This window comes from Apostichopus japonicus, chromosome 18 (genome assembly GCF_037975245.1).
Source record: "Apostichopus japonicus isolate 1M-3 chromosome 18, ASM3797524v1, whole genome shotgun sequence".
Classification (NCBI taxonomy): domain Eukaryota; kingdom Metazoa; phylum Echinodermata; class Holothuroidea; order Aspidochirotida; family Stichopodidae; genus Apostichopus; species Apostichopus japonicus.
In genome coordinates this window covers 10489963-10517683 of record NC_092578.1, presented here as the reverse complement: position 1 = coordinate 10517683, position 27721 = coordinate 10489963, and the positions used below count along the sequence as shown (strand labels likewise).

The 27721-nt window shown below is 35.5% G+C and overlaps 1 protein-coding gene across 2 annotated transcripts in view; it reads right to left on the bottom strand.

The window, feature by feature from the left end:
* The window catches only part of LOC139958677 (DNA-directed RNA polymerase I subunit RPA2-like), a 42283-nt gene that overhangs the window by 7058 nt on the left and 7504 nt on the right, over positions 1-27721 (bottom strand). The window contains exons 1-21 of one of the 2 annotated variants that reach the window (XM_071955942.1): positions 26216-26225; positions 24455-24574; positions 23226-23366; positions 20564-20662; positions 19576-19671; positions 18236-18312; positions 15751-15951; positions 15138-15255; positions 14239-14332; positions 13818-13924; positions 12506-12641; positions 10870-10943; positions 9479-9685; positions 6704-6901; positions 5833-5940; positions 5276-5452; positions 4472-4616; positions 3889-3985; positions 1595-1736; positions 869-1025; positions 136-261 (exon numbers count right to left, since the gene is read on the bottom strand). In XM_071955942.1, the coding sequence (XP_071812043.1) occupies positions 136-261; positions 869-1025; positions 1595-1736; positions 3889-3985; positions 4472-4616; positions 5276-5452; positions 5833-5940; positions 6704-6901; positions 9479-9685; positions 10870-10943; positions 12506-12641; positions 13818-13924; positions 14239-14332; positions 15138-15255; positions 15751-15951; positions 18236-18312; positions 19576-19671; positions 20564-20662; positions 23226-23366; positions 24455-24463 (2509 nt within the window). In that variant the 5' untranslated portion in view covers positions 24464-24574; positions 26216-26225. Of the gene's footprint in view, positions 1-135; positions 262-868; positions 1026-1594; positions 1737-3888; positions 3986-4471; positions 4617-5275; positions 5453-5832; positions 5941-6703; positions 6902-9478; positions 9686-10869; positions 10944-12505; positions 12642-13817; positions 13925-14238; positions 14333-15137; positions 15256-15750; positions 15952-18235; positions 18313-19575; positions 19672-20563; positions 20663-23225; positions 23367-24454; positions 24575-26215; positions 26226-27721 lie in introns of those variants that run through there. The other variant, XM_071955941.1, reaches the window with a different exon arrangement.

Sequence of the window (27721 nt, the reverse complement as noted above, 5' to 3'; positions counted from 1 at the left end):
TATTTACTTTACAATTGAATATTAGCTTATGGGTATTAAGTATGGGTGCTACCATATGTTTTGTACCAATTTAAACAATTAGCCAAGACCAAGTTGAGGATTATTTCCATCATCTTCATGTCTCTAGTGCATTACCTTTAGTGAGACATTTTCCAAAATACTCAACAGCAGTATTCTTCTCAGAGAATGTAAATGGAGTGGCATCGTGACATAGTCCATGAAGACAACTTGATTTACCAGCCATGCTCTCAATCATCATACCTAAAAATATAACCACATTAACTTAATTCAATATTATTCATTTAAAAGAATGTGCTATAACGATTGGTGCTGGGTCATTTTGGATCTTGCCCATAAAAATGAATCTGCACAGTCATAGCATGTACTGATAAAAACAATGGATGAATTGAATCGTTGTAAGGTGTTATCTCATACCAAACAGAAGTTGCTGATCCATGCATTGAATATGTAAAATGGACATGCAAAACTGAAACTAAGTGAAATGAAATACAACCTTAACAGTGGTAATATGTGTAACTGGTGATATTTTCTAATTATCATTTGGATAGTAGAAGGTTATATCTTTATATCAGCAAATAGCAAACTGACCGAGCGAGGGAGAGTCCCTTACAGCCCCCAACTCAACCCCCACTCCCCGAACAGACTAATAAACGGTAGAAAACCAATAACACATGATATCAACAACTGAAAATATAATAATCAGCACTTGGGAATTTATATCAGCATGAGTCAATATTTGTAACTTCAAACAATATCAAATGTGACTGAAAACTAATGTGATACTAAAAGCAACCTATGGTTGCAGAAACAGCAAGAAGCATGAAACTTAGAATAGTTCAATTCTTACCTATTGTCATACGGGATGGGAATCCATGAGGGTTGAATATAATGTCTGGGGTCATACCACTGTCTGTAAATGGCATGTCCTCCTGGGGACATTTAAGACTGCACACACCCTTCTGTCCATGTCTACTGGAAAACTTGTCACCTATGACTGGATTTCTCTAGGAAAGAAATACTTTATGTACAAATCTGTGCACATGTGCAGTAAAAAACAGCACAAGAGGAACCCTCTCATGGATTCACTAACAGATAAATTATGAACATTCACACTTCTTATAAGTCATTAATGGATTCACTAACAGACACATTATGAACATTCACACTTCTTATAAGTCATTAATGGATTCACTAACAGACACATTATGAACATTCACACTTCTTATAAGTCATTAATGGATTCACTAACAGACACATTATGAACATTCACACTTCTTATAAGTCATTAATGGATTCACTAACAGACACATTATTAACATTCACACTTCTTGGAAGTCATCAATGGTTTAGAAAGATGAAGCAAACAGAATGTTTACTTTGATAAATTTTGTGTAAATCTGCTAATGTCACAAACCCACCACAGTTAAATGTTTCATTAATGATACAGTAATGCAACACTATAGTGCTCATCAGCTGCAGAGAATTTGTGGAAATGTTAAGACAATTTCTTTAGTAAAGTTAGAATTGGTATGCAGAAATTTTAAGATGCCTCTGCTACCTGGCATTTACTTACCTGAATTCTCAACTGAATGTAGGCCCTCTGACTTATTTCATTTCCCATATCATTACCAACCACTTTCACACTCTCTACAATTCCGGTCTCAGAACCTTTGTACTTGGAAATATCACTCTGTCCAGTGCTAAGCTGTACATACCTGTAGTGAAACATAGTACTAAGGCATATTATATTCAGTTTTTAGACAGTTAGAATTATTACTAGAATTTAAAATAGGTTATGACAAATAGAAGATGTCTACATAGATCTTTATATTTCTTTCCAAAAACAGGTGGTAGTCTAAGATGGTATCTGTTTATAATGGGCTTTACATTCTTGGAAACATTTTGCCATAATATAAGAACAAGAGTAGTCAGTTGTTACTTGCAACTTAACCAAATAGGCAATTTATTGCTATGAGCATACCCCATCCTTTCTAATATACATCTTTCATGAGATAGAAAAAAATAATCAAGACAAAAAGAGTCTGAATCTCTGAATATAATACTAAGCATTATTAATTTTATGAAGATTTAGTAGAAGAAATGGTACAGTGCAAACAAGAAGGCAATCCAGGGAGTTGCAGATCTCAATTGATCTTTGTCCTTGACCGTAAACACTAAAATCTGCATTATTTAACATTTGCCTCATTATTCTCTACATATTATGTGGTTTAATGTCTTTTTCTTACATGTTGACAAGCAGAAGATGGCTAAAAGGTATTTGACCTCTGACCTATGATGTCATGAATTACACAGGCACAAGTTTACATGATCAGGCACCTACCCACCAACTTGAACTTAATCCAACTTAAAGTTTCATAGTAGTTCATGAAACACTTTTTCTCAGGCCAATTTGACCTATGACCTCCACCCTTTATAACAGCATAAGTACAATTTTAAGATTTGTCCCATTATTCTCTATATATCTTGTAGTTTAATGACTTTTTCCAGATTACTGAAAAGCAGGTAATGGCTAAAAAACAGTTTTTGGGGTATTTGACATTTGATGTCACCAATCACGCAGCAACAAAAATTCATGGTGAGGCGCCTACCCACCAAGTTTGAACGTGATCGGACTTTACAAGTGTAGGAGTTGGCGACACACTTTTTTGCACAATTGAGGCCAATTTGACCTCAATTAACCTTTGACCTCCATCCTAAACACCTAAATCTGTCCTATTTTAAAATTTGTCCCATCATTCTCTACATATCGTGTGGTTTGATGTCTATTTCATACATAATGATATGCAGAAAATGGCTAAAATACAAGTTTTAGGTTTCTTGACCTTTGTCTTCTAACTTTTTACATCCTCAATCACGGAGGCATGAGTTTACATGGTCAGGCCTCCTACCCACCAAGTTTGAACTTGATTGGAAATTACGGTCTAGGAAGAGTTGGGGACACAATTTTATGCTCACTCACTCACAAACACACACATTCACGCACCCACACACTCACTATTCTGCTGTGGGTGAAGTGCAAATTATAAAACTTACTGGTTTATGTATTTACAAGTGACCCGCTTACCTGTCTCCCCACAACATTAGCACCTCATTCTACCGTGTCTAGTATGCCCTGGTAATCTTTTAACACTGTGCACCCTCAGTGACTGGTCCCTTCCGGTCAATGCCCTTCCTTTTCATTCTACCATCCAAAGTGCTTACTCATGCGTTTTCGTAGTGGATTCAAATCTTTCGAAAACTGCCCGGTTTACATTGGATTATTACCTTCTTTATATCCTATTGGATTTCTAAGCGTTTCAACCGCCTATTACAGCCTGATAAGTATCCTTTTCAAATAGGGAAGGGAGTTTGGGGGCTGCTTTTAGTGTGCAACTCACGCCCATGTGTTCGTTTTTTATTAGCGTAACGTTATTTTCTCAAGTAGTAGTTCCGCGAAACTACTTCGTTGGAACCGCCTATTTCACACTATCGCGAATAAGCGGTTTCTCTTCTTTGTGTACATGTTTTTATCTGTTATACTTCTTCTAAGATGTTATGATTGTTTTCATGTACTTTCGTTACTTGTTCCCTTTCTAAGTGTTGGGTTTTCACTTTTGTAGCGTACTTGTAAGCCGCGAGCCCCTATCTCGCACTATCGCGGATAGGCGGTTCTCGTAAGATGTTACGATTGTTTTCATGTTTGTGGGGAGACAGGTAAGCGGGGAACGAAGTAAATTACCTCATACACTACAGACTCTAGGAAGATGAGATAATTAGTCATTTTAAGACAATCAAACTATGCAAAGTAAGATAAGCAGAAAGAAGTTTGCTTTTGGAAATAAACCACTAAATTTAACCAAGACTTACCCATATAGAGGGTCTCCTGGTTCAATGATAGTACCAGGAGGAGGGAAGCCATCTGAATCTAATTTATCCATTGCTCTTGGGTCACTTGGGTCACATCCTGCAAAATATGAATGAAATTATTCTTACCAAAACCACAAAGAACTGATTTAATTAATTGATAATGGATAAACCAAGGGATTTAAATTAATTAAGACAACTTTCATGGACAATTTGATGATACACTTCCCCCTCCCACCTCCCATGCAAGAAAGAAAATGACATAACAGGTAAAACGTTGATGGGAATATTACATTATGATGTGTGAATTGCAACTGTTAACTAGGAAACAACTAAGAGTACAAGATAATGAAAAGCCACAACACGACTCTGAACCATTGAAGAATGCGGCCTGAAATCACCTTGTGACTTAGGAAACCACAATTGGACTGTTTACCTTTGTGTGTGTTCTGCATGTTTCCTGTATACTTTGCTAATTAGACACAATTAATTGTTTCAAACCACATAGATGTCTTAGAGAGGCTGATAGATAATTAAATAATTCTGGTTCGTTTGGTTAGTTTACTAATTTTTCATGACGGCTTACCAAAAGCATAAGTAACCTCATTGCTCTTGGATCCTTTAAGGTGTTTCTTCAAGTCAATGACCTCAGTTTTATAGATTTGTCCATGAGCAAAGCCTCTGTCCAAGGCAGCTTTATTTAACACCATAGCATCTTCCATGTCATAGCCCTGTGAATAGATAATGGAGGAAATGGTAGGAACTGATTGAGAATTAAATAAGCTATTTATAGTAGTGGTGGCATCTACTGAATATTTTGATAGTTGATAGACTGGAAGATCTAACTGCCTCTTAAATGCGGGTCTTTGTACAAGGTTGGTAACTGAAGTGTGACAAGAAATTGGAAAATTGAAACGAGCACGTTTCAAAATTATGGGTATTAAAAGATGGGAACAAGACAGTAGACTGTCAATTAGGAAGAATAAGTACAATGTCCCACAACATTTATGAAAACATACTGTTGCTAATATATTTACAGTACATTATTTTCAAAGTTACTCAAAATAAGATTGCAATTGAAAAGCTTATTCATCCTGCTAGACGGTAGATTATAAAATGAGCAAGTAATTCTCAACATTTCATCTGCCAGGCACTTGTCACATTGCTATTAATGTTATGTAATATTATAACAGAAAAATGTTAAACTCAATTCAATTGAAATGAAAAGTTATTAGTAAAGAAAACAAAGTATGTTACTTTGGCATCCTAGTATCATAAAATCAACTCAAAAAGCAATGTTGAATGTTTTGTACATGCATCAGTCATCTAAAACTAACCAACTGGTTTAAAAGAGCCATCTAGAAAAAAAAAACAGTGTTTATAAACTTACAGTATATGAAATGACTGCTACAATGGCATTGGTTCCCAGTGGATAGTTGTCCATGTCAATGATATCATAGGCTTTTGGTCTAACAACTGGAGTTTGAGCAGTCTGCAGCCTGTACATCTTATTATCTATTCGATAAGGCAACACATGACATGGAAAGCCCATTGTCTGTTTTCCCATCTGTAGAAGAGAAGTATTATCATCATAATACATGCTAGTACATGAACATCAATGACATCCCACCAAGGCAGATCTGTTATGCTATTGTCATGGGAACGATTGGCTGTGTTCCCTCACTAACATTGCATAATTCTTCTTCACTTTCCAGAAAATTCACTCTGTATAATTGCTATACAAAATTTCACTTAACTATTACTTGGTATTTCACTTTTACAGGTGATAGCAATACTTATTTTCTTTCAAATGTTGTTATAATGGAAATCATGCAAATGTATTGTCATGTTGAAGGATGCAGTTGCTTAATTACAAGACAAGATTATATTGTGCACTTGTTCTTGCCAATCTGAGTCATGCTACATCTGTGTGTAACCTACACTTACTTGACACTGGTACATATTTCTTGGACTCTGATTGAAATCAGAGAATGGGGTTAAACTGCCAGCTACACTCAGTATGCCATCTTCAGTTACTTCCATGTGAGATGTGACCTGATGAGTTCAAATGAGATATAGTATCAGCTCTCAATCAATAATTACATGAATAACCTCTACTTGATGGTCATCTTTACAGTATCTTTTCTTTTCATTGTTTTATTTGGACATATCTATAGTTGGTGTTTGTGTCCAACATATTACTTTTAAAGGTAAAGAAGAAAATCTTGCTACCTTTATACCTGAAACAACAAATTTGGATTTCCTAGAAATACTAGAAATGAACTGTCTTATTCACACATCCAATAGCTGATGTTGCTGGTTTATGACTAAAACTTTCAGTTGACATGTACCTTTGTTGCAACCCAAAAGATGTTATCACTTAAATACAATGTGTTGGCCATTACACAAAGCATTATAGGCATATACAGCTGATCTGAGCATTTGTAATTAACTTTGAAAACAGTTTTTCCATGCCTGCAATTGTCCCCTTTTGAAAAACAACCTTTAATACATTCATTGATGGAATATGTATCATCTATTACAATTACCACATTACTTTGTTGGAGGAGACCTTGCAATATATCCCTGCAAGCTAACTGTAACACAAGAGTGCTACATTTCTCTGGTAGATAGACTGTTTTTACCTCCATGGATATATTCATCTTCAACGACTAGAACCAATCATACATGTTAAGACACTTCATATCAAGTTAGTTCATAACAAGTTATTTCATACCAAGTCACTTCATAACAAGTCCCTTCATAACAAGTTTCTTTGGCTGATTCACACTGTGAGTAGATTAATGTCTTACTGTACCTCTGGTATGACCTCCTTTGCATTCACAGATACATTGAGATACACCTGCTCCATGGTACCAATCAGCTCTTCATTTTCTGTCATGAGGTTTACAACTGGTCTCAGGAGTCGGGCAGGAGTTGTGAAGAGGAACAGTCCAGGGTACTGAGTTTTCTTGCCAGTAATTGGTACCAAACAAATTTCAAGGCTTTTAGGAATCTGCAAAAAATTCTCTCATGATTGAAATGGACTAATTGGAAAGTCTTATTAATAGCAATAATTATGCTCTTATAGTACTAACAACATAGATTTACCTTCATTTAAGAAGTCCAGGTTGCTTCTTGATAAAGACAGATCCACAAAAGAAACAAACAAGTCAATCACCATGTAGGAGACACAAAGTGATCAAAAGAACTGCCCAGGGAGGCAGGTATATTTAAATGTTAATCTGTCGATTATAATTCTTCATTAGGTTCTGTGCAATTAAAGTTACAAGTTACAATTAGAAGAGAACAGATGTTCCACAGGCTAAATACAGAAGTTTAAACAGAGGACATGTCCACTACAGGATTTACTGTTAAAATGACAACTTTATGCGAAAAATCTTTAATTGACTGAATTTAATCATTTGTATGTATTAACAATAATTTGCTTTACCAACTGTTTACATAGTTGAAGAAATAGATTATAAATTTCTTGTATAATATAAAAGCAAAACAGCACATTTTCAAAACTTACTAATAGTATTCAAGTGATAGAACAGTATTATTTTAACTACAAAAGTTTTCAGCTACAAGAGAAACATATACAATTATTTGTAATGTACTTAAGGTATGCCAGACACTTTTGAGACAACCAGAAAGCCAACAAGTTCAGAGATTCCTTGCCACATTTACAGTATATGAGAACATATACTGTACTCTCTTGCACATACAGTTCCCACACTTAATAAGCTGGATCCACATACCAACTGCAGGAGCTTACATTAGTGACCTCGAGCAACATTTGAGTATTCAATGAGGTAGAACCAGACACCACATTTGAAGCTCATCTAAGCTATCTTTTTGAGTATTTGTGTACAAGATTTCAGACTTCGAACTCTGCTGACCTCAAATGACCTCTAACCTCCACAAAAACTAAAAGGGTTCTTGTCATCACTAAGGTGGATTAGAGCTGATAGTCGACTCTTTCTTTTGTAGTCGATTAATCGCATAGCTCTTCTCGCGATTATGCGATTACTCGGTTACAGTTATGAGGTCACCAATGTCATTTTTACATTGCAGAAATACAGTCAAAACAAATCTTTCTCCATGGTGCACTGTCTATATTTCTTCTTTCGTGTCTTAACGTGTGGTGTCTAAATCATGTTAAAACATCTACCAAACAAAACCTTAGCGCAATGGTTAAACATTGCTAGGACTGAATGTTGCATTGCAGAACAAGCGTATTACTGACAAGCAAACGCATGAATCTAATCTAAGCAGGTGGTTGCTGATATTTAACACAACACAGTGCTAGTGTAGCACTGTGAGAACCTGTATACTTTTGCGATATTTGCTGACAAACTGCTTTAGTGTTGTTTTTGAAAGGTTAGGCTATTTTCCAAAAGCAAATTATGTGTAGTGCTAGCTTGTAGTCGAGTAATCGCAACTTAAATTGTGAGCGCGATTAATCAAACTTCCAAAGTGTAATCGTGACTACAGGTGATTAATCGATTACGACTATCAGCACTAAGGTGAACCCACATGCAAAGTATGAACTTCATCCAATCTCAAATTTGGAGTAACAATGTTTTACTACTGTTGACTTCAAATGACCTTCACACAAATAAAACAGTGCTTGCAGTCATTAAGGTAAATCCATATCCTGAGTATGAACTACATCCAGTGTTTACTTTTGGAGCTATAATATTATACAGCTTTTCAGACTATTCCTTCTCTTGACCTATGAACTTCACAGAAAAGTTTTGGGTACTTGTACTCACTAAGGTGGATCCAAACACAAATGATTAAGCTAATCCAGCCTTCAAATTTGGAGATAGTGTCTACAAGGTTTTTTGACTTTGACCTCTATTGAACTCAAATGACCTTTGACCTCCACACAAAAGTATAGGGTTTTGTACTCACTAAGGTGGATCCACATACTAAGTATCCATATTTATAATTTTCGATTGACAGTGTTTACAAGCCAAGGTGTAACACACACATACAGCTGTTTAACATTCAGATCGAGGACCCTATTGTTTTTCTATTGTTCAAATCCACATACTCCAACCTGAATAATACCCCATAACAATAGAATTCTTGTGGTGTTTCGTTAGAAATCACATCCGAGGACCTGGAATTAATATGTTCAAGTCCTCAGTCAGAATACAGAACAAGTGCACGCACATCATGGGCCATCACCACAAACATTCATTATGCACTCAGCAAGGAATAAAGTATTACACACAAAGCACATCTTTCAGGCAGAAGGTTGGTGCCATACAAAGAATTCCTGAGCCTTCTGTTTAAGAAATTCCATAACTTCACTATAATCAAATTATATTGTTTATTGAACTTCTCAAATGTCAAATTCAGAAGAATTTGTTATAGTGGTAGCCAAACTATTGCTTAATGTACCCTGTTTATTAAATTTGAGTCCATTAACATTGTGTGACTATTCAATGATCTTATTCTTGCTCCCTAATTTCATGACACTTGCTTCCTCTTATCAGGCCAGTTCTGTGACCTATTGAAATATTAATTAATTCAATGGGTTTTATAATTATGAGGTGTCTATTACTTAACCACTCACTTCTTGTTCTCCTGTGCATTTCATAACCCTCAAGGCAGCAACGATAGATTCTGCTCCTCCTTTTGGTAACGATCCCACCACTCGACCATCCAAGACAACTTGGTATGTCTCACCCCAGAGGGCTATTTGAGGTGCATCTAGTGCCAACATACCCATCGCATATAGCACCTGTAAAAGGGGTGCTACTTTTGGTTGATTGGTAGTGACCTTAAGAGAAAAGCAAAGAGTTTGTTATAAAGAATAATGATGTAAGTTATGGAAGCAGCAGATACATTAAGATCTGTACAGTGATGGTATGCAATGTCAGTTTTGAAGTGAATGCAATAAAAATCATGATAATATTACTGGATATGTTTCAGGACAACACTGTATGTTTTTATCCACTGTTGTGCAAAAGTTTCACAGTACTTAAACAGTGTAGGGTGGACATACATTATTTTGTAAAAAGTTGACAAAGATTTTGTCCCAGTATAGTTAAAGAGTTGAGAAATGACCAAACCATAGTTATTAAAATGTCACATTGTTAGCTGTGCAGTTGTGCATGATACTAGTTTGGTTTTTCTTGTTGCCTGATATCTTGATCATGGTTACCACATCCCTGGCTGTCAACTGTGATGTATCCAAAGTTTGGGTTAATGAGTATCATCCAAATAACCTTATTGTGTCTTCACTTAACAAATTATCAATGGTATGACAATCTCTTGTATCATGCAACTTCTACATGATGTGTCAGAGGAGTTCTACTAAGTTACATCAAACTGGGGGAGTGTTTATTTATTCTCAAACCATTTGACGGTTAGCTCCTGATTATTCACTAACTGGCAAACTTTATTAGGATATATAAGCAAACTTCAATTGCATTAATCTATATATCTGCAAAAGTAACATTTTCACTGGATCCAAAGCAACAGTTCTTGTAATATCTTTCTGGTGTCCTCCTAAATTCCAAAATCACTTTCACACTAGTGACATGAATACTCTTTAACAACCTGAAAGTTACACCAGTATTGGGTCAGGTTCATATGTTACTTCCACTAAACAGCAGAGGTAGGCAAAATAGGCCTCAACTACTCTCTAGATAGAACATATATTTACCACTGATTTTAGAACAAAAGATGGCTACATTCATACCAACCATTTGCAATACAGGTCATATGTAACAGAACAAATGACAATCAACTAAATTAAAGAAATAGTCTTCAAGTCTTCTACTTGAAAAAGTCCTTATTGGAAGTGCTACTGAAAGAATAATCAGTATAAATCTCCAAATCTACAAAAGGAATTTGAATCAAAGAAATTCAACAGCTGCTTGATGATCAGGAAACATTTGTTTGTGTGGAGACTTTCTCAATTGTTTCAGAGAGGACTGATACATAGTAAATCAGACAAACCTGACACGAAGCTGAAAGATGATTCAGTAGTCCACATGGGGTACCATCAGGGGTGTGGACAGGACACAAAAAGCCTGTCAAGAGAAAAGCAATAACAATAGTATCATTAATATCAAATTAACATTCCCTGTTACTGAATGTAGGTAATCAAACCACAGTGGTCCAGATAAACCTTCCAAGGAAAGTTTACTAAGAAAAAGTTGACACACCTTTGTTCACCTTCAGGCATTTGCATACCTTCTTAATCAGCATGTAAAGAAGAGATATTTGAAAGAGAGCTTTTTCAACACTAAGCAAGTGCTAATCTTCACTGAATCTCTCACTATTTTGATGTCTGCATTGTATAATTACACACCAAGTTTCTCTGTCTCTCATGTGCAGTTCAATTATACACACAAAATGTAATCATTAAATTATGAAAGAGATCATTTCACTTACACTGTAATTGCAATACCATTATCATAAATACTCTTGTTGTATGTACAAAGGGTAGAAATACCTGCATATGGTGTCACAATGACTTTAGTATAGTCACATAAGTTTGGGAACAGTAAATCATAAGTTAATGACAATACTTTGACAGCTATGTCATGTACTTATAATACCATGCAACAATATTAATTAAAGCCTTACAAATACATGATGCAATACTTAATTGCAGATTAGGTAAAGACTTGTCTTAAGGCCTCCACACATTGCCTGATTGATCATTACATGGACAATCATGGATAGTTGGGAGTATGCATGTACTTAACACTGCCACTGGTCAAGATTTTGTCAGTTTAAAGAATTTTTCAGAATGGCAGTTGGCATTGTGTTGAATAAAACTGGCAAGTTCAACAAATGTAGCAAATCACAGGAATGTAATTTTACATATATATAAACAAGCACTGGTCATAGACATAAATCGGCCATGTAGTGTGCACTAATCAGTTGTGAGACCATGGGTCTTAACGACTATAAAAAAGTAGGTAACAAATGCTGAGTTGAAGTTGGATCTCATTCAGTCAGGCCAGTGTGCAGTCAGCTTAAAGAGGCCATGACATGTAAAATCCAACTAATCGAGAGTAATTTCCTCTGAATCTATGAGAAAATCTATGTTCAAAACTATCCTCATCACCTTTAAAATCTCAAGGACTAATTAGAAATTAACGTTTTAATATTTGCATCCAAAAACAGACCTCTGAAAAATGAGATTTCAAAACAACACAACGATGATGTCAAATACGGAACACAAGTGCTAAGCCCAGGGATGTACCGGATGTGCGACAATCATACCGTCACACATACACGCACATTTATACTGAGAGAACAACCACTGTATTATGTTGTAAAATATCGGAGAAAATGCTGGTCCGTTGTGTTGTTGGGTGCTGCAGTAATGTCATATACCATTCAATTAGCCTTCATCGATGGCCGAAGGACGAAAAAACACAGCCATAATGACCAAATTAGTGCAGAACACCAGCCTCGATTTCACTGGGCCTAGCCAGTTTACAGCTACGTATGTAGGGAACACTTCACGGAAGCAGACTACGATCCCTCCTTTCTACTGAAATAAAACAAATTGACTTTAACAGGTCGACAAATCAAATTAAAACCAAAAGAAAGATAACTTACTCTAAATACTACTCACCCCAGGCTTCTGGGAGAAGCTTTCGAGCTGAAGTTGATCTCATTTCAACAAAATAGGACCCACGATGAAGACATCGAAAATGAGAGAGGTACCTCATGAAGTTCAGTTTATCAGCAACCACAGAAAACCCAGACGTCTTATAAAAGTTAAAAAAATCAAGGAACAAACATGAAAGGTTGCATTCAACGATTATATTTTTGTTTATAATGAACCGTTCATTAAAAGGGAATCACAATACAACACTAAGCAAAATATAACAAGTAATAAGTATCAATCTGCCTTCCATTTCAATTTGTATCCATGAAGCAATCTTTGATACATCAGAATTACCAACCAAAGAAACCACCATTGTTAGGGTTTGTTCATCTTCAAATAAGCAAAACAAACTCAGGAAGCATTAACTAAGCCATTCAACATCCTTAGATGATAACTATAGCCAGAAAATATCTTTTGATATTACCACTGCTATCAGTCCAGGTTATATTTCTATTACAGATGCAATAAAATAAAAACACACAAGCATTTCATAGCCTAAGATGACAGGATAGGACAAATGGTGCTGCATCTTGCCCAAGGGTGCCCCATTGTTAATATGAAGTTAAAAGAACATGTTTGGGATGAGTTATTAGGATTTACAAAACAAATGATTAAAATTAACATTTAGACATGTACCGAGGAGCAAATGTCATGACCAATTTAGCCTTACATGAGCAGTCCAGAGATTTAGCATATTTTAAAGCTGAATATCTTGCAAACCAAACCAGCTATGAGAACATGACTAGCACTCCATCTTTTTCTTGGGCTATAACATATAAAGAAGCTCCTGCCGAAGGTTATCCTTTAAGGAAATGGTTCCACAGGAATGAATTTAATTATGTCTTTATTTATAGATACTAGATTTCATATAAGAGCAACAACAGCATCATAAGCACTGACTGGACTATAACTTACACATATTTGATAAGGCCAACTGCTACATATGAGACTTACATTCATAAAGCTTTCACTGCATTCTGAAGTCATTATAAGATTGGAGAAGAGGTATATGCCACAATAAACAAAGTAAATATTTCCTGCCTTAAATCCGTCAGTATAATTTACATAAAGGGATGACATTACATAAGTTAAAGCAACATATCAAAGAAAAAGACTAATCATTCATATTTTTCAGGTTATGTGTAAACTTTACTTTGTTGTTTACATAAAATTTCTTTCTTTCCATTTCACTGCATCCAATTTTCACATATTGACATTGGCATATTTACAAAGATTGTGATAAATTATGATGAAATGAGTATTTGGTACTATTTACCTGCATTAAACCAAGGCCTGTTGGTGACACAATATTTCCTGTTGCAAGGAAATATTCCATTGGTCTTGTGAGGCCAGAGGTCAATTTCAAACACTGGTTGATCAAAGCTTCAGGTTTCAAAAAGAATGCATTAAGCAAAAACAAAATATATAAATAACAAAATAACAAACCTCAAGAGTGATAGTAAAAGTCAAGCACTAATATTCCGTACAATCATCCTTTAGAAAATTGATGTAAAGTTTAAAATAATTTAGAAATTCCTTTCCCTACAACCAATACAGGTTTCTTGTTATTCAGTGACCAATAGACACATTCTCTAAAAGATATGACTTATTGGCCTATTAAGCATACATTTTCCACTGTAACACATAACAGCCAATGGGACAGTTACAGATGATAAGAGACTTTGTTTTCCACTGACCTGGTGTGACCTGGTGTGTAATTTGATTCCGATTTGCATTGGTTTTCTTCTCGATTACATAGCGAAAGTTGGTGAGCCAACCTTCTAGTTTTTCCTTAACAATGAAGAAAAATGCTAAGAATGAGTTATTCTTATCAGCTATGGTTTCACTTTAATAATGATCCCCATGCTTACAAGATTAATTCAATCATAGCAATAAGTTCTCAAGAACTAAAAGTCACAATCATTATTTGAATTAAGTCACAGGATTGCTACGACCATTTGCCAAAACAGGGATAAAGAGAAAACAAGAAAGAGTAGTTCAAATCATCATTACAGAAAATGTATCATAAAACCATTTGAAGTTGTCAAATTTGTTCCTTTTAAACAACAATTAAAGTGATACAGAGAAAACACTGATAAAGTCATGGAATTATCCCCACATCAAGAATATTTCAATGGAAATTTGAGCAGGTTATTAGTTTAGGCATATTGCAGCAATCTTTCGTCCATACGGTTTTGCTTATAAAAATATTTGATTCTACAGTGCTTACCACCCCACTATGAACTACATCTAGTATACTAAGCTGGTCTCTGATTTCCTCTATAAAACATTCACATTAATGGCAGATACCAAAGAAATGCAGCTTGTGGTTACCCTGTGAGTAGACTAGAGTATTCCCTGGAATGCATCACAAATTCTGAATTCAAGAGAGAAACTACCGCAAGTTCTTTACTAATGCATTAGAATGACAGCTTGACTGGTATTATTGTACACACATGCATGTAAACATAGAGTTCTGTACTAATACATTAGAATGACAGCTTGACTGGTATCATTGTACACACATGCATGTAAACATAGAAAACAATGGTTCCTGACTCTTGGGTTATTCTAACTTTGTTGCTAGAGAAGTTACCTTAAGGACAGAGAGATACAAATGTCCTGGGAGTAATGTTTCATGGTTCATTGGACTATCTGGATTCTCTTGACAGCACTGACCTCTAGCAAATGCAAACAACTTTTGTGTCATCAATCTACAAAGAGAAGGAGAATAAACTAAATGTCTTATAAATGATGCAGATTTCAACACTTCAGATCCCTCCCTCTCTCTCAAATGATATTTCCATAGCAGAGTGAGCCTTTCAAGGATACATTTAACAAGTAGCCTTCAATCAATAACTTCCATGGCAGATGCATCCAAAGAAAATTGTTCACTGTATAGGCCACATTGTTTGGACATGCCCATCTTTGAAAATTTATTTAAATCATGCTGAACATACAAGTACAAGGTATGAGTTAGGTCCAAGCTTTCCTTCTAGAGTTATATGCTTACAAGCCTGTGCCTACACATACACTACTTTACCTGGGAGAGATAGTGCCACTTAAAAACAACGACAAACATTAGTCAAGGGACTACCAGAATTAGTAATTGTAGTACTAATACTTGGTGCTGAAAACCAAACTTCAATGCTACTACTTCATGACATTGGAAATTCCATTTTTCAACACTAAAGTATACCATAACTTACACCAGACAGTCATATTTATGCCTTTTGTTTGTCAAATGGATGCAGATACATTTCTGGAGCAAAGTTTCTGTTGTCTCTTCATCTGTGCACCAGTCAGGAAGACCAAGCTTGATGCGAAATCTTTCTCCAACATACTGCAAAGCTGCCTTCTGATGGAATAGTTTCAAATGTTGTAAATTCCTTAACATTCCCAAAACACACCTGTGTAAGAGATAAGAGACTCTGAGAAAGCAGTAGTAGTGAAGCTATGAAATTTTAATATTTATGAGTGTCAAGTCATCATTTGAAGGACAGAGCAAAGAAAAACATTTCACTCTGAATTCAGAGCTGTGTGCAGCATTGCCAAACCAGGAAGCCAGCAGGCTTAGTCATTCTTTGCCACATTTTATGCGAGAAGAATTTATAAAAGACTGCAGTGTGCATTCAGATTAAAATCTAATTTTCTTTCGATAGACATAACTGAGGAGAAAGTACTGGAGGAAAGTAAACCATCCCATTCCCTCAATTCATGTTTCTTATTCATCTTTATCTCAAAACCCATCTGTGGTAATTTGAGACCAAAACAAACAAACAGGATGGCAACATATATTCAAACTGCCTCTCACAGAGAGCAAATAATATATACACGGGTCAGATGATTATGTATGTGAGTCAGTGTACAGATTAACACATAAAGAAAGTGAATACTTGAGATTTCATAACAACATCTGCTACACTTTGCACTAATACTTAACCATTTAAAAAGTATAGACAAAGCAGAAAACATTTGAACAAACTGGTCTAGAAATCTTTTGAACATTATGCTATTGAGCTGATTGGTCATTGTGGAACACATGTAACTTCAAGAGCACCATAAGCAATGCTGTTATATGGTCTTATAATGTCTCTTACCCAGAAGTTCTGTTATATGGTCTTACACTGTCTCTTACCCAGAAGTTCTGTTATATGGTCTTACACTGTCCCTTACCCAGAAGTTCTGTTATATGGTCTTACTGTCTCTTATCCAGAAGTTCTGTTAAATGGTCTTACACTGTCTCTTACCCAGAAGTTCTTTTATATGGTCTTACACTTTCTCTTATCCAGAAGTTCTGTTATATGGTCTTACACTGTCTCTTACCCACAAGTTCTTTTATATGGTCTTACACTTTCTCTTATCCAGAAGTTCTGTTAAATGGTCTTACACTGTCTCTTACCCAGAAGTTCTGTTATATGGTCTTACACTGTCTCTTACCCAGAAGTTCTTTTATATGGTCTTACACTTTCTCTTATCCAGAAGTTCTGTTAAATGGTCTTACACTGTCTCTTACCCACAAGTTCTGTTATATGGTCTTACACTGTCTCTTACCCACAAGTTCTTTTATACGGTCTTACACTGTCTCTTACCCAGAAGTTCTGTTATATGGTCTTACACTGTCTCTTACCCAGAAGTTCTTTTATATGGTCTTACACTTTCTCTTATCCAGAAGTTCTGTTAAATGGTCTTACACTGTCTCTTACCCAGAAGTTCTGTTATATGGTCTTACACTGTCTCTTACCCACAAGTTCTGTTATATGGTCTTACACTGTCTCTTACCCACAAGTTCTGTTATATGGTCTTACACTGTCTCTTACCCACAAGTTCTGTTATATGGTCTTACACTGTCTCTTACCCACAAGTTCTGTTATATGGTCTTACACTTTCTCTTATCCAGAAGTTCTGTTAAATGGTCTTACACTGTCTCTTACCCAGAAGTTCTGTTATATGGTCTTACACTGTCTCTTACCCAGAAGTTCTGTTAAATGGTCTTACACTGTCTCTTACCCAGAAGTTCTGTTAAATGGTCTTACACTGTCTCTTACCCAGAAGTTCTGTTAAATGGTCTTACACTTTCTCTTATCCAGAAGTTCTGTTATATGGTCTTACACTGTCTCTTACCCAGAAGTTCTGTTATATGGTCTTACACTGTCTCTTATCCAGAAGTTCTGTTAAATGGTCTTACACTGTCTCTTACCCAGAAGTTCTGTTATATGGTCTTACACTGTCTCTTACCCAGAAGTTCTGTTAAATGGTCTTACACTGTCTCTTATCCAGAAGTTCTGTTAAATGGTCTTACACTGTCTCTTACCCAGAAGTTCTGTTAAATGGTCTTACACTGTCTCTTACCCACAAGTTCTGTTAAATGGTCTTACACTGTCTCTTACCCACAAGTTCTGTTAAATGGTCTTACACTGTCCCTTACCCAGAAGTTCTGTTAAATGGTCTTACACTGTCTCTTACCCAGAAGTTCTGTTAAATGGTCTTACACTGTCTCTTACCCACAAGTTCTGTTAAATGGTCTTACACTGTCCCTTACCCAGAAGTTCTTTTATATAGTCTTACACTTTCTCTTATCCAGAAGTTCTGTTAAATGGTCTTACACTGTCTCTTATCCAGAAGTTCTGTTAAATGGTCTTACACTGTCTCTTACCCACAAGTTCTGTTAAATGGTCTTACACTTTCTCTTACCCAACAAAATATGTGTCCTCTTCTCTACCTCTAATCAGGTCTGCATACATCTGCTCATCATTGGCATCAAATAGAGACTACAAATGAAACAAATAGCACTATTAGTATTATTAACTTATGATATTAAGTGTTTGGTTGTAACATCACATCATCATTCTGATCAAGTAATGCAGTACCAGGACATAATAATATTACCTTCAGTCTTAGAAGAGGACACAAACCCAACCATCATCTTTGGTTTATATGAATGAGATCTTTGTGAAAAATTCTCCCAAAAGCTAAGAAATATCTTGTTCTGTTTATGATATATCCTAGTTTAAATCTTGTGTCAAGTAGCTGTTATTTTTTTTAATCTGTGATGTCATAGTGCTGCTCAGATCTGAAACCTTTTACTTACACTTTATCTTTTCACGATAGAATGTAAACAGGTTGACCCTGAATCAAAGACATTATTAGATCATATTAAGTGGTTCAATATTATAGATTCAGCATATATAGACAATAAATATTGTACTAAACAAAGTAATTGAAACACATGGCTCAATGATGTCAAATTAAGACTGGATCAAGTCTTCAGTCTTGTCTGTGAAGAAACACTAAATCTGTGATATTGGCCAAATGAATCAGATTTTTCTTAGCTTTTTGGGGGAGCTGTTCATGACAGTTATCTCTACCACATAGACCATTAATGATAGATGGGTTTGTGTCTCCTTTAACTAAAAGAGCTATATGTTCCAGATAGCCATATGGTCTTAATTTGAGACATTTTAATGGTTAAATCCAAAATGGTACTGTATGTACCCAATGTTTATGTAATGTTTGGTGTGGTCATTTTGCAAAATTTGAATAAGTTCTTGTTCTAGGTAGTACTTGGTGGACTAAATAAGAACCTTAACTGATTGAAAATTGAACCACAATGATGGAGAATCTTATATTCCAGGTGGAACTTGTAATTGCTTTATGCCCCTCTCCTCCAGCAGAAAGGCATGTTGTTGAAGTACAGAAGTGATCCTAATTGAAGAAATTCACATCAATCAAGCATGATGATATCAGCACTCTCAACAGCAACAATAGACAAAACAAGGTACAGTATATGATATCATTTAGCCAAATACTATGCAAAGATAATCTAAAAAGCTACACAAATAATTGACATGTTGCAGTGCTACAATACAAAAGCTTGAAACTGCTGTACAAACATGAAATAAAAGGGAAAAAGATGTGCAACTGATGGGGAAATATTCCACATTGCAATAGCTTGGTGAAATATCTTATAATAGAATACCACAATATAACTCATCACCAAAATTTCACATCTTTTTAAATGGAATTGTACCAACCTTTAAAACTATCATTATTGGAATAAAGAAGATCTCTTTTCGATGAATGAAACTCAAGACTGCTGTACCATTGCTGAGGTAATGAAGGATAAGTGTCTGTCAAATAAACAGAAGCTGCTTGTCATTCAAACAGTTACAACATGCTATAGGTTACCATATACGAATACATAGCCTCCACCTGGATTCAAACTCGGGCCTTCCGCTTTATATGCGGACACCAAAACCAACTAGGCGGTGGACACTGATTGTATGTCCGAAGGTTAGAAACCAGTAAGGAAGGTCGTAATTCCACTGTACGCATTTGCCATCTGTATTGAACAATGCTAATTCTGTTTTAGTGACTTATTTTGCCTTACTCTAGAGATCAAACATGATGGTTAAACCATTTCAAAATAATTTGTGATTCCTGAAAGCCGGATCTTAAAAGAGATCCTTTGAACAGACTCCGTTAAATGAAATGGAAATAAACGACAAAAGGAAAATGTAGTGAGTTGTAAAATCCAGAACTGGAAGTTTTTTCACTGTTCTGGATTTTCAAACTCATTACAATTTCATTTATATATACACTCAAACTATACAGGGAGTAAGATGAATGACAGAGCAAGAACATGTTGTCAACACATTTAAACATGTAGGAGAATAATTGTCATTCTCCACCAAGGTTATTTAAACTGTCCTGAAGCAAATCTCAATTGATTTAGGTGAGCTGGGGACCTACTAAATTGGATCATACTGAAATTATTGTCTTGACTTGTAGTATGAAACTTTCTTGTTGACAACTTAGTAATGCATCTTACCTTACAAAGTTAATACAAAAATACAGAAAGGAAATGCAAAAGTTTTTGTCAATTATTCTTATATATAAAAGATTGTAAAACATATTGAATTATAAACGAATAAAGTTACAATGTTATGATGGGATTACAGACTACTCAACAAATATTGTTTTAAATGAACCAAGCAAAGGACTTTGGCCATGAAAACTTACAGATCTAGATTGATCTTTACTGACACAGTTCATTGTCACTCCAAACTCTGTGTAGAACTTCCCTCTTGACTTCCATTTATCTCTTAGAACAGCTGTGGGCTATGAAAAGGTAAATAACAGGTTTCAAACATACAATAGGGTTGTCGTTAAGCAAGAGTTTTAAGTGAGCAATAAAGATGAGTATTATAATGGTTTAAGCGAGGACTTCTGGAAAGCACCTCAATTGGAAAATAGGGCAATTTCATGCGTTCCAGATCAGTGATCTAAACAAGTGGCAGTTTGCAGAAAACAGGAAACACAAGAGGGGTGATCATTGAATGTTGATTAGTTTGGAGTATTTATAAGCTTGTAACTATCTCTCTCCTTAAGTAAATATTATTTTATTATTTTTAATATGAATCAATAGTATAACTGAATTGTTGAGCAATGATAACATGTACAGTTTAAACAATACATGACAGTGTTAATGCAATTTATCCACAGTCCTGTAACCAACAGTGATATCAAGAGCATGAAATGTCATCCATTAAGGTATTGCTAGAAAATTGCTGTACTAAGCCACCATTATTTTACAATGATTCACCCTTCAGTACATCTGAAATGTAACCAAAACTGTGAATTATTTCAATACTTAGGATGAGCATCTGGGCCTGACCACAAACTAATATTTAGCAACTGCTAAAGGAATTAATTCCCATAGAGGATGTTATAGAACTTTATACTAAAATAATTTCTGTAACAACTGTGAACCTTCCATGCACTGAGGTTATGATGGATCCACTTAACTAAATCCAAACAGCACAAAATTAAAAAACTTTTGTATTTCATGGTTTAGACTGTTTCAGCAGAATATTTCACTTTCAATTTAAGAGACATAAACAATCACAAATACAGAGTACATGTTGTTGAATCTAAATGGAACAGACGTCAGTCTAATCATTAAGAATCTTCTTCACCATACAGATAATATTAGTTTAACCATCATTATTAGAGATAAAGACAACTGTCTGCAATATGTTAATTGAATATCCAAGACAATTATGAACTGATTCAGGGTTTGTTCAAAATTCCCTGACTTCCCATGACTTTCCAGGACATTAACTGAATTTACTGAAAAAGTTCTTGGACTTTTTTAACTGATCCTACTTATTGTACATGTTGCTATTTCACTTTTCAATTTCAATAGCAAATAATATAAACCTCATTGAGGCATATAAGAATCATCAGTACAGTACATAACAGTTTCAGAGCAGTGAGGGAACGTTAGGTGAAATGTTTCTCTTCATCAGGCCTATATTCAGAGACTTTCTTTTTTTTTGACGGAGAATTCTTTACTTGGGTAAAAGGGCTTTGGGTAAAAGGTAAAAGATGCAAAATGGGGCTAACAGTTCCATTATTTTAAGTACAATTGTGCCAGTACAAGTATTAATGTTCTCAGTGTTTACAATTTGAAATGTGTGTTCTACTAGAGCAGCAATGCCACAAAACTGATTACTACTGATGAGCTTGTACTTTGATGTGGAGCAGTTAAGACAGTTATTGCAAGGTATGGTAGGTGGAAGTCATTCAAGGCTTGTGTGATAACAGACATTTTCATGCACAGAGCATAATTTAAAAAGAGATTATAAATACTACAAAATCACTTAAGGGCAAAGTGGCAAGATAAACTACCTTAAAGCAAACAAACAGAGAACAGAGAATCCATCAGTCACTAGGAAGCTAGTGGTATCACATAGCACAGACTGTGACATAATTGTTCAGTGAAGTGTTCAAATAGCTCTCTAAAATTCAGAGGCACAACATCCTTTATCTCTTCATCCATGTATAAAGGTAGTTACTGCAAGAATGTGATTGAGATTTAAATGTAACCTTAGATGGGATGACATGTAAGCTTAGATATTTCATTGACCACAAAAAGGCAAAAATGCCTCATAATTTGTCTCTAACATGAATTTAGGCTACAAAACTAAGATGTTGACTGAATAAAGACAAAAGCCATTTATTTTTTCCTATCGATTTAAAGGACAAACAAGTTATTAATCCTTGTTTAGGGTTGACAATTCCAGGTTTTAAATTTTTTCGATATGATTTTGTCATTTTCTATTTTATTAAATTTCTTTGTAACTAAATGAACGGCATTAACTATGGTTACAGCTTGAGTGCAATGTACTCTCAGATAACAGTTTAGTGTAATGATTGCAGTAACTGCAATCATAAACACAAGGAAATGAGTGTGATAACTATGATTATTGCATTCCACACAGCTCAAATATTAGGTTAGTTAGGAATGGTTCTGTAGTAAAGGCATATTGTTTGACTAGCTCTTGAGTCGCTCGTATTTGTTGAGGCCAGGTAACTAGTACAGGTGTTGAACTTTGAGATTACTTTCTGTCATTACTGGCAATGTTTTGTTGCTTTTGTCCATTTTCTGTCAAACACTCTACAAATTCAGCAACAAATGGGGCAGTTTCTTGCATTCATACTTCATAGCAATGACACAAGCTTCCCTGACTCCTTTATGACCTCCTCCAAATAGTGTGGATTTTCTCTGTGATTTTAAATTTTAAATTGATTTTCCAGAATAGACAGGACATACATAAAAACATTGTTATTGTAAAATTTCATTCCTTTTAATATGAAGGTAATATAAGATGTTGCTCACATAATTTCTTCTTGGCGTTACTAGCATTCTGATACATTTCTCGATACCATTGATGATAAAGTAACCTCCCATCTCCTCTGCCTCTTCCTTCTTCTGAATCAACTGTATAGGGCTCAGCTGATGAAGGTTGCAATGTAGGCTCTACATAAGGCAAATATAGTATTTATAACAGAATATATCAACAGGGCAATGAACAATGGTATTTACGTAATAGCTATGGATGAATGTGAACAATCTTATGAAATCTAGTCTTGCAAAATGAGGCAATGAGCTAACTTGGCACAGCTACAGACACACAAAATTGATAAAAGAAGCTATAACACCCACTTGATGTGTACAAGTCTTCACTCACTTTCCAGTTAATAGTTCTTAAGAAGAACCATGATTTAACTGTAATCCATGCATGTATTTCCATGGTCATACATGTTATCCAATAATATTAAAGAACATTTAAATGAATAGTTCAGAGGTTTGACATATTAATCATAGGAAAAAAAACACTTCAAAAATGAATACACATCTGGTTTGCAAGTTGAGAGAAAATGATATTTGAAATACAGTAACAGTATGAACCTGGCTGTGCATGTGATGTCAAGTATTCACTTCGTGCAGACTGCCACAAATTATTTCAGGGCCTCTATCGCTGGGTACTGTTTCCACAAACCCATTCCAACCCATTGCAGTGAAACAATACTTGGCCATTCACCTAAAATGTAATGTCACTAAATACAGTATTGTTATTTATAATGGAGTGTTATCCAGGGCAGCAAAGCATAATTAACCACATGAAGAGTATTGAGATGGGTACTCACCTTTACTTATAGACATTTACTCCTAATCTGGGTATTAGTCAACGTTCAGCATAAAGAGTGGATTGAAAATAATATATTTTATTCAGTGTAAGGAATTTGGAATCTTCTCTGAGGTGCTTTGAAGTCTTTTTGCAACACCTATAGCTTTGGTATCTATGGACACAAAGTGAATCTGTGACATCACAACCACGTTCCTATTGTTTATGATTTTGGGGTTTGAGCATTTCTTTCAGTTATCATTTTTTCTTAACCTGTAATTCAGTTTGTATTTTAAATATTTACAGCTTTCCTAAAGTTATGATTTAGAGAAGATTAAAAGAACACTAAACTATGTCAACTTGATAAAGTGCCCTCTTTTCACTTGTCTGTACATGGAATTTACTTTCAGTTGTCTCAAAGAACTGCTCTAATACTTACCTTCACCATGATTGGGATTTCACCAAGGATTCCCTCCCAAGTGCCACACTCTCCAGAGCTACTACTCCAGTGCACTCTAGCAGTAAGAGGGGCCCTGTATGTCTTCCCACTCTGACGACACTGTGTTATGAAAAGAAATGCAGAAGGTATATGTGTATCTAGATCTAAAAACAATAACACTGAAAGACTTTGGCACAGTAACATAAAGTCAGACAGAAACAACACTAGGCCCGAGTCGGGTAGCCCCAAAAAAAAAATCAGAACCGGGTAGGCGGGTACCCGTTATCATTACCCAGTCCGGTACTGGGTACCCAAAACTCTGGACTGAATATTGACAAAAAAATTGCAGATTTAGCCAAACACAATGTAAAATGTACATAATAGCAAAGCACTATGCTACAGTACCTTACATTACACTTCCGAAATATACTTTTTCAACGACACTCCTGTTTATGAACAACTGGATTTCATGTTGTGATGTATCATAAATAATAATGCACATGAAATAAAGAAAGCAAGCTTCAAATTTGGAGTTATATTGCATAATCAGATTATTAACTCTATTGAATTTGACAGTGACATTCACTAAAAGTACTACTGTTCTGAATCAATTGGTGGACAAACATACTGTACTCCATGCACGGCATAGATTTGATATGCCAATGGCTAAACAAAAACACTTATGCATTAATGATGACATAGCTTAAATATGCTTTACTTTGAATGTTTGCATTTCCCTGTAAACATCACATACTAAATTGCTCAATCTAAACTGCATGAACAGGATTATACTTTGCTTTCTACAGTGTTTCAAAATACTTTTACCTTCACAGAATGTGTACATATTTTAACTTTGGCGATTATTGACATGAGACAAACTGAGACAAAGACTTTCAGAATCCCTATCAAAGAACTTATTGCATTACTTTTACTAGATATGCTTCATAACTTGAGAGGGTTCAATACTTTTCACCTGGCCTTGTCCTATAACACTTTCAGTGCATTTGCTACAGTATGCTTAGCCTAATTGCACACAAGACTGGGACAGATTTTGTTTTGGCATTAACTGTAGAATTAGGTAACAACAGTCAATCACATGGACCACTTGTCATATTGTGGTTGAGTAAATCTGAAATCTACATGGTTATAAGCTTAGTACAAATACTGAAAATTCTGTTCTCATACTACTCATTACCATCAAGTAAACACTATCTAATATGTCAATATGATATGCCCTGAAAGACCACACAGATTTATAGTTGGAACAACGTAGTGTTCGACCGATAATCGGTTAGACAATCGGCATCGGGCCGATTATCAGACAATCGGTAAATAATCGGCATCGGCATCGGCAAAATCCATTGCGCTACCGAGTAGTTGGAACCGATTATTACGTTCCACATAAAGGATTGTATTTTTCTGCGCTTTTGATACACCACAACCACAGCAGGAGAAAATTTTTGATCATACGATTCAATGCTATTCATAGCCGGGGAAGGTTCGCTAATCTACCGTGTAACGGTATCGTAAGTCCCTCGCGCGAGTTTGTACAAATGCTGTTCGATACACTATCCAGTTTTGGCAGTTAATATCATGCAGTATACCCGCGTAACAACACACAGTATACCCACGATAAGCTTAGGGGGTCGACGTATTTTTTACTTCGATTGTTGCATCTAACAAAACCACCTGTCATCATGTTAAAAGATTGATAAGAAAGATTAATTGTCTATACTAAATATAAACACCAAGTCAATATACCTTAGAACCACTTTGGCCGTGTCACCGTAGGTGAAAACTGGAAAGTGAAAACAATAACATTAGGCTTTGTTCATTGTGAGTTCTACGTACATTAGGCTAGTCTGGCTGTAGAACGGTTGAGCTTCAGAACTTTTAAGTTTGAAAATGCGCCCAAGATTTTACAAATGGCATAAAATGATGAAATCAAGGCTCCAAATACTCCTAAAAATTCTTAAAACGTTTGGCGACAGTCCTCAGTAGTTCTACTGCATTACAGTATTTTGTGATTAGGCGAACATTCTTACGCATATTTTTGCGAAAAACCCCAAGCAACTGTTTGTCCCATGTCGCATGTACCATACGTGCTAACAGTAACTAAACTGCTTACCGCAACCGACTAAAAGCAAGTCTGATTTCCAGTGACATGCCGCGACAAAGTCAATGGGACTTTAGTGTGTGATTTCTCCCACATGTAGTTAAGTCAATGGAGAAGCGCCATTGACTTACTGTCTATGATCGTTTGAAACAACGTTCGTTCGATTGAAAGTTTTACCGCGCAGATGGTAATCATTGAAAACTTGAAGCAAACGTTCGGGATTGTTTTATTTTTCATAATAAAATAAAACTGTAAGCAAAATGCTTATCCACTAAAGAGCCTGTGTAAGAATATGTGTATAGGTAAGTTGGCGTGATCTTTCGATCCTGCTAGGATCGAAACATCAGGCCAACTTACTCTTAGGCTTACACATTATTTTTCATATCAGATAATATATTTCGATATCAGCTAACGAAATAAAGAATATTTTATTTACGTGCGATATACTTTTTACTTTATTTACGTTGGAGTTGCAACACTGATAATGGTTTTGATAGCAGTTGTAAAAGCTGTCCCTAACTTATTCGTTTTTCATTTCGTAGCCAATGGCTACTATTTTTCCCCTTCTGTAGTCTGTACAGTACTGTGTTGTGGCGGGATTGCAATATTGCGACTCCTCGTTATAATCGTACATCGCCCTATGTATGTATTACAGTGTTCTTTACTTGCTCCATTTATCTTTACTGTGAAAAGTTAAGTCGTTCATTTACATCTTTGATTGTATTGGCCTAGAAGTTGGTAATCATGCATAACACTAAATCATACATTAGGCCAGTTCCACGAAAATTTTGAAATAATCGGTAATCGGCATCGGCCGATTGTCACAGGAACTAATCGGTAATCGGTAAAACCGATTGTCATACAATCGGTCGAACACTATTAATAACTACAACTATTACACCTCTCTCTATCCAATTGACAACCCCTCTCCCACAGAGATTATTTCTCTCTAAGGAACATTTACATAATTTGGATTCCTACAATGCTCATTTAATTCTTCACACAGCTGGAAGGAATCCTACATATAAATAATCTATTTAAGACCCACAAATCCAAAGCAAACTAGACCTGCATTTGTCTGCAAATATGCAGTATTGTAGTGTGCGTGGAGTGCTCCCAACATTAGGAAGAACTTTTGGTTGTTCATGGTG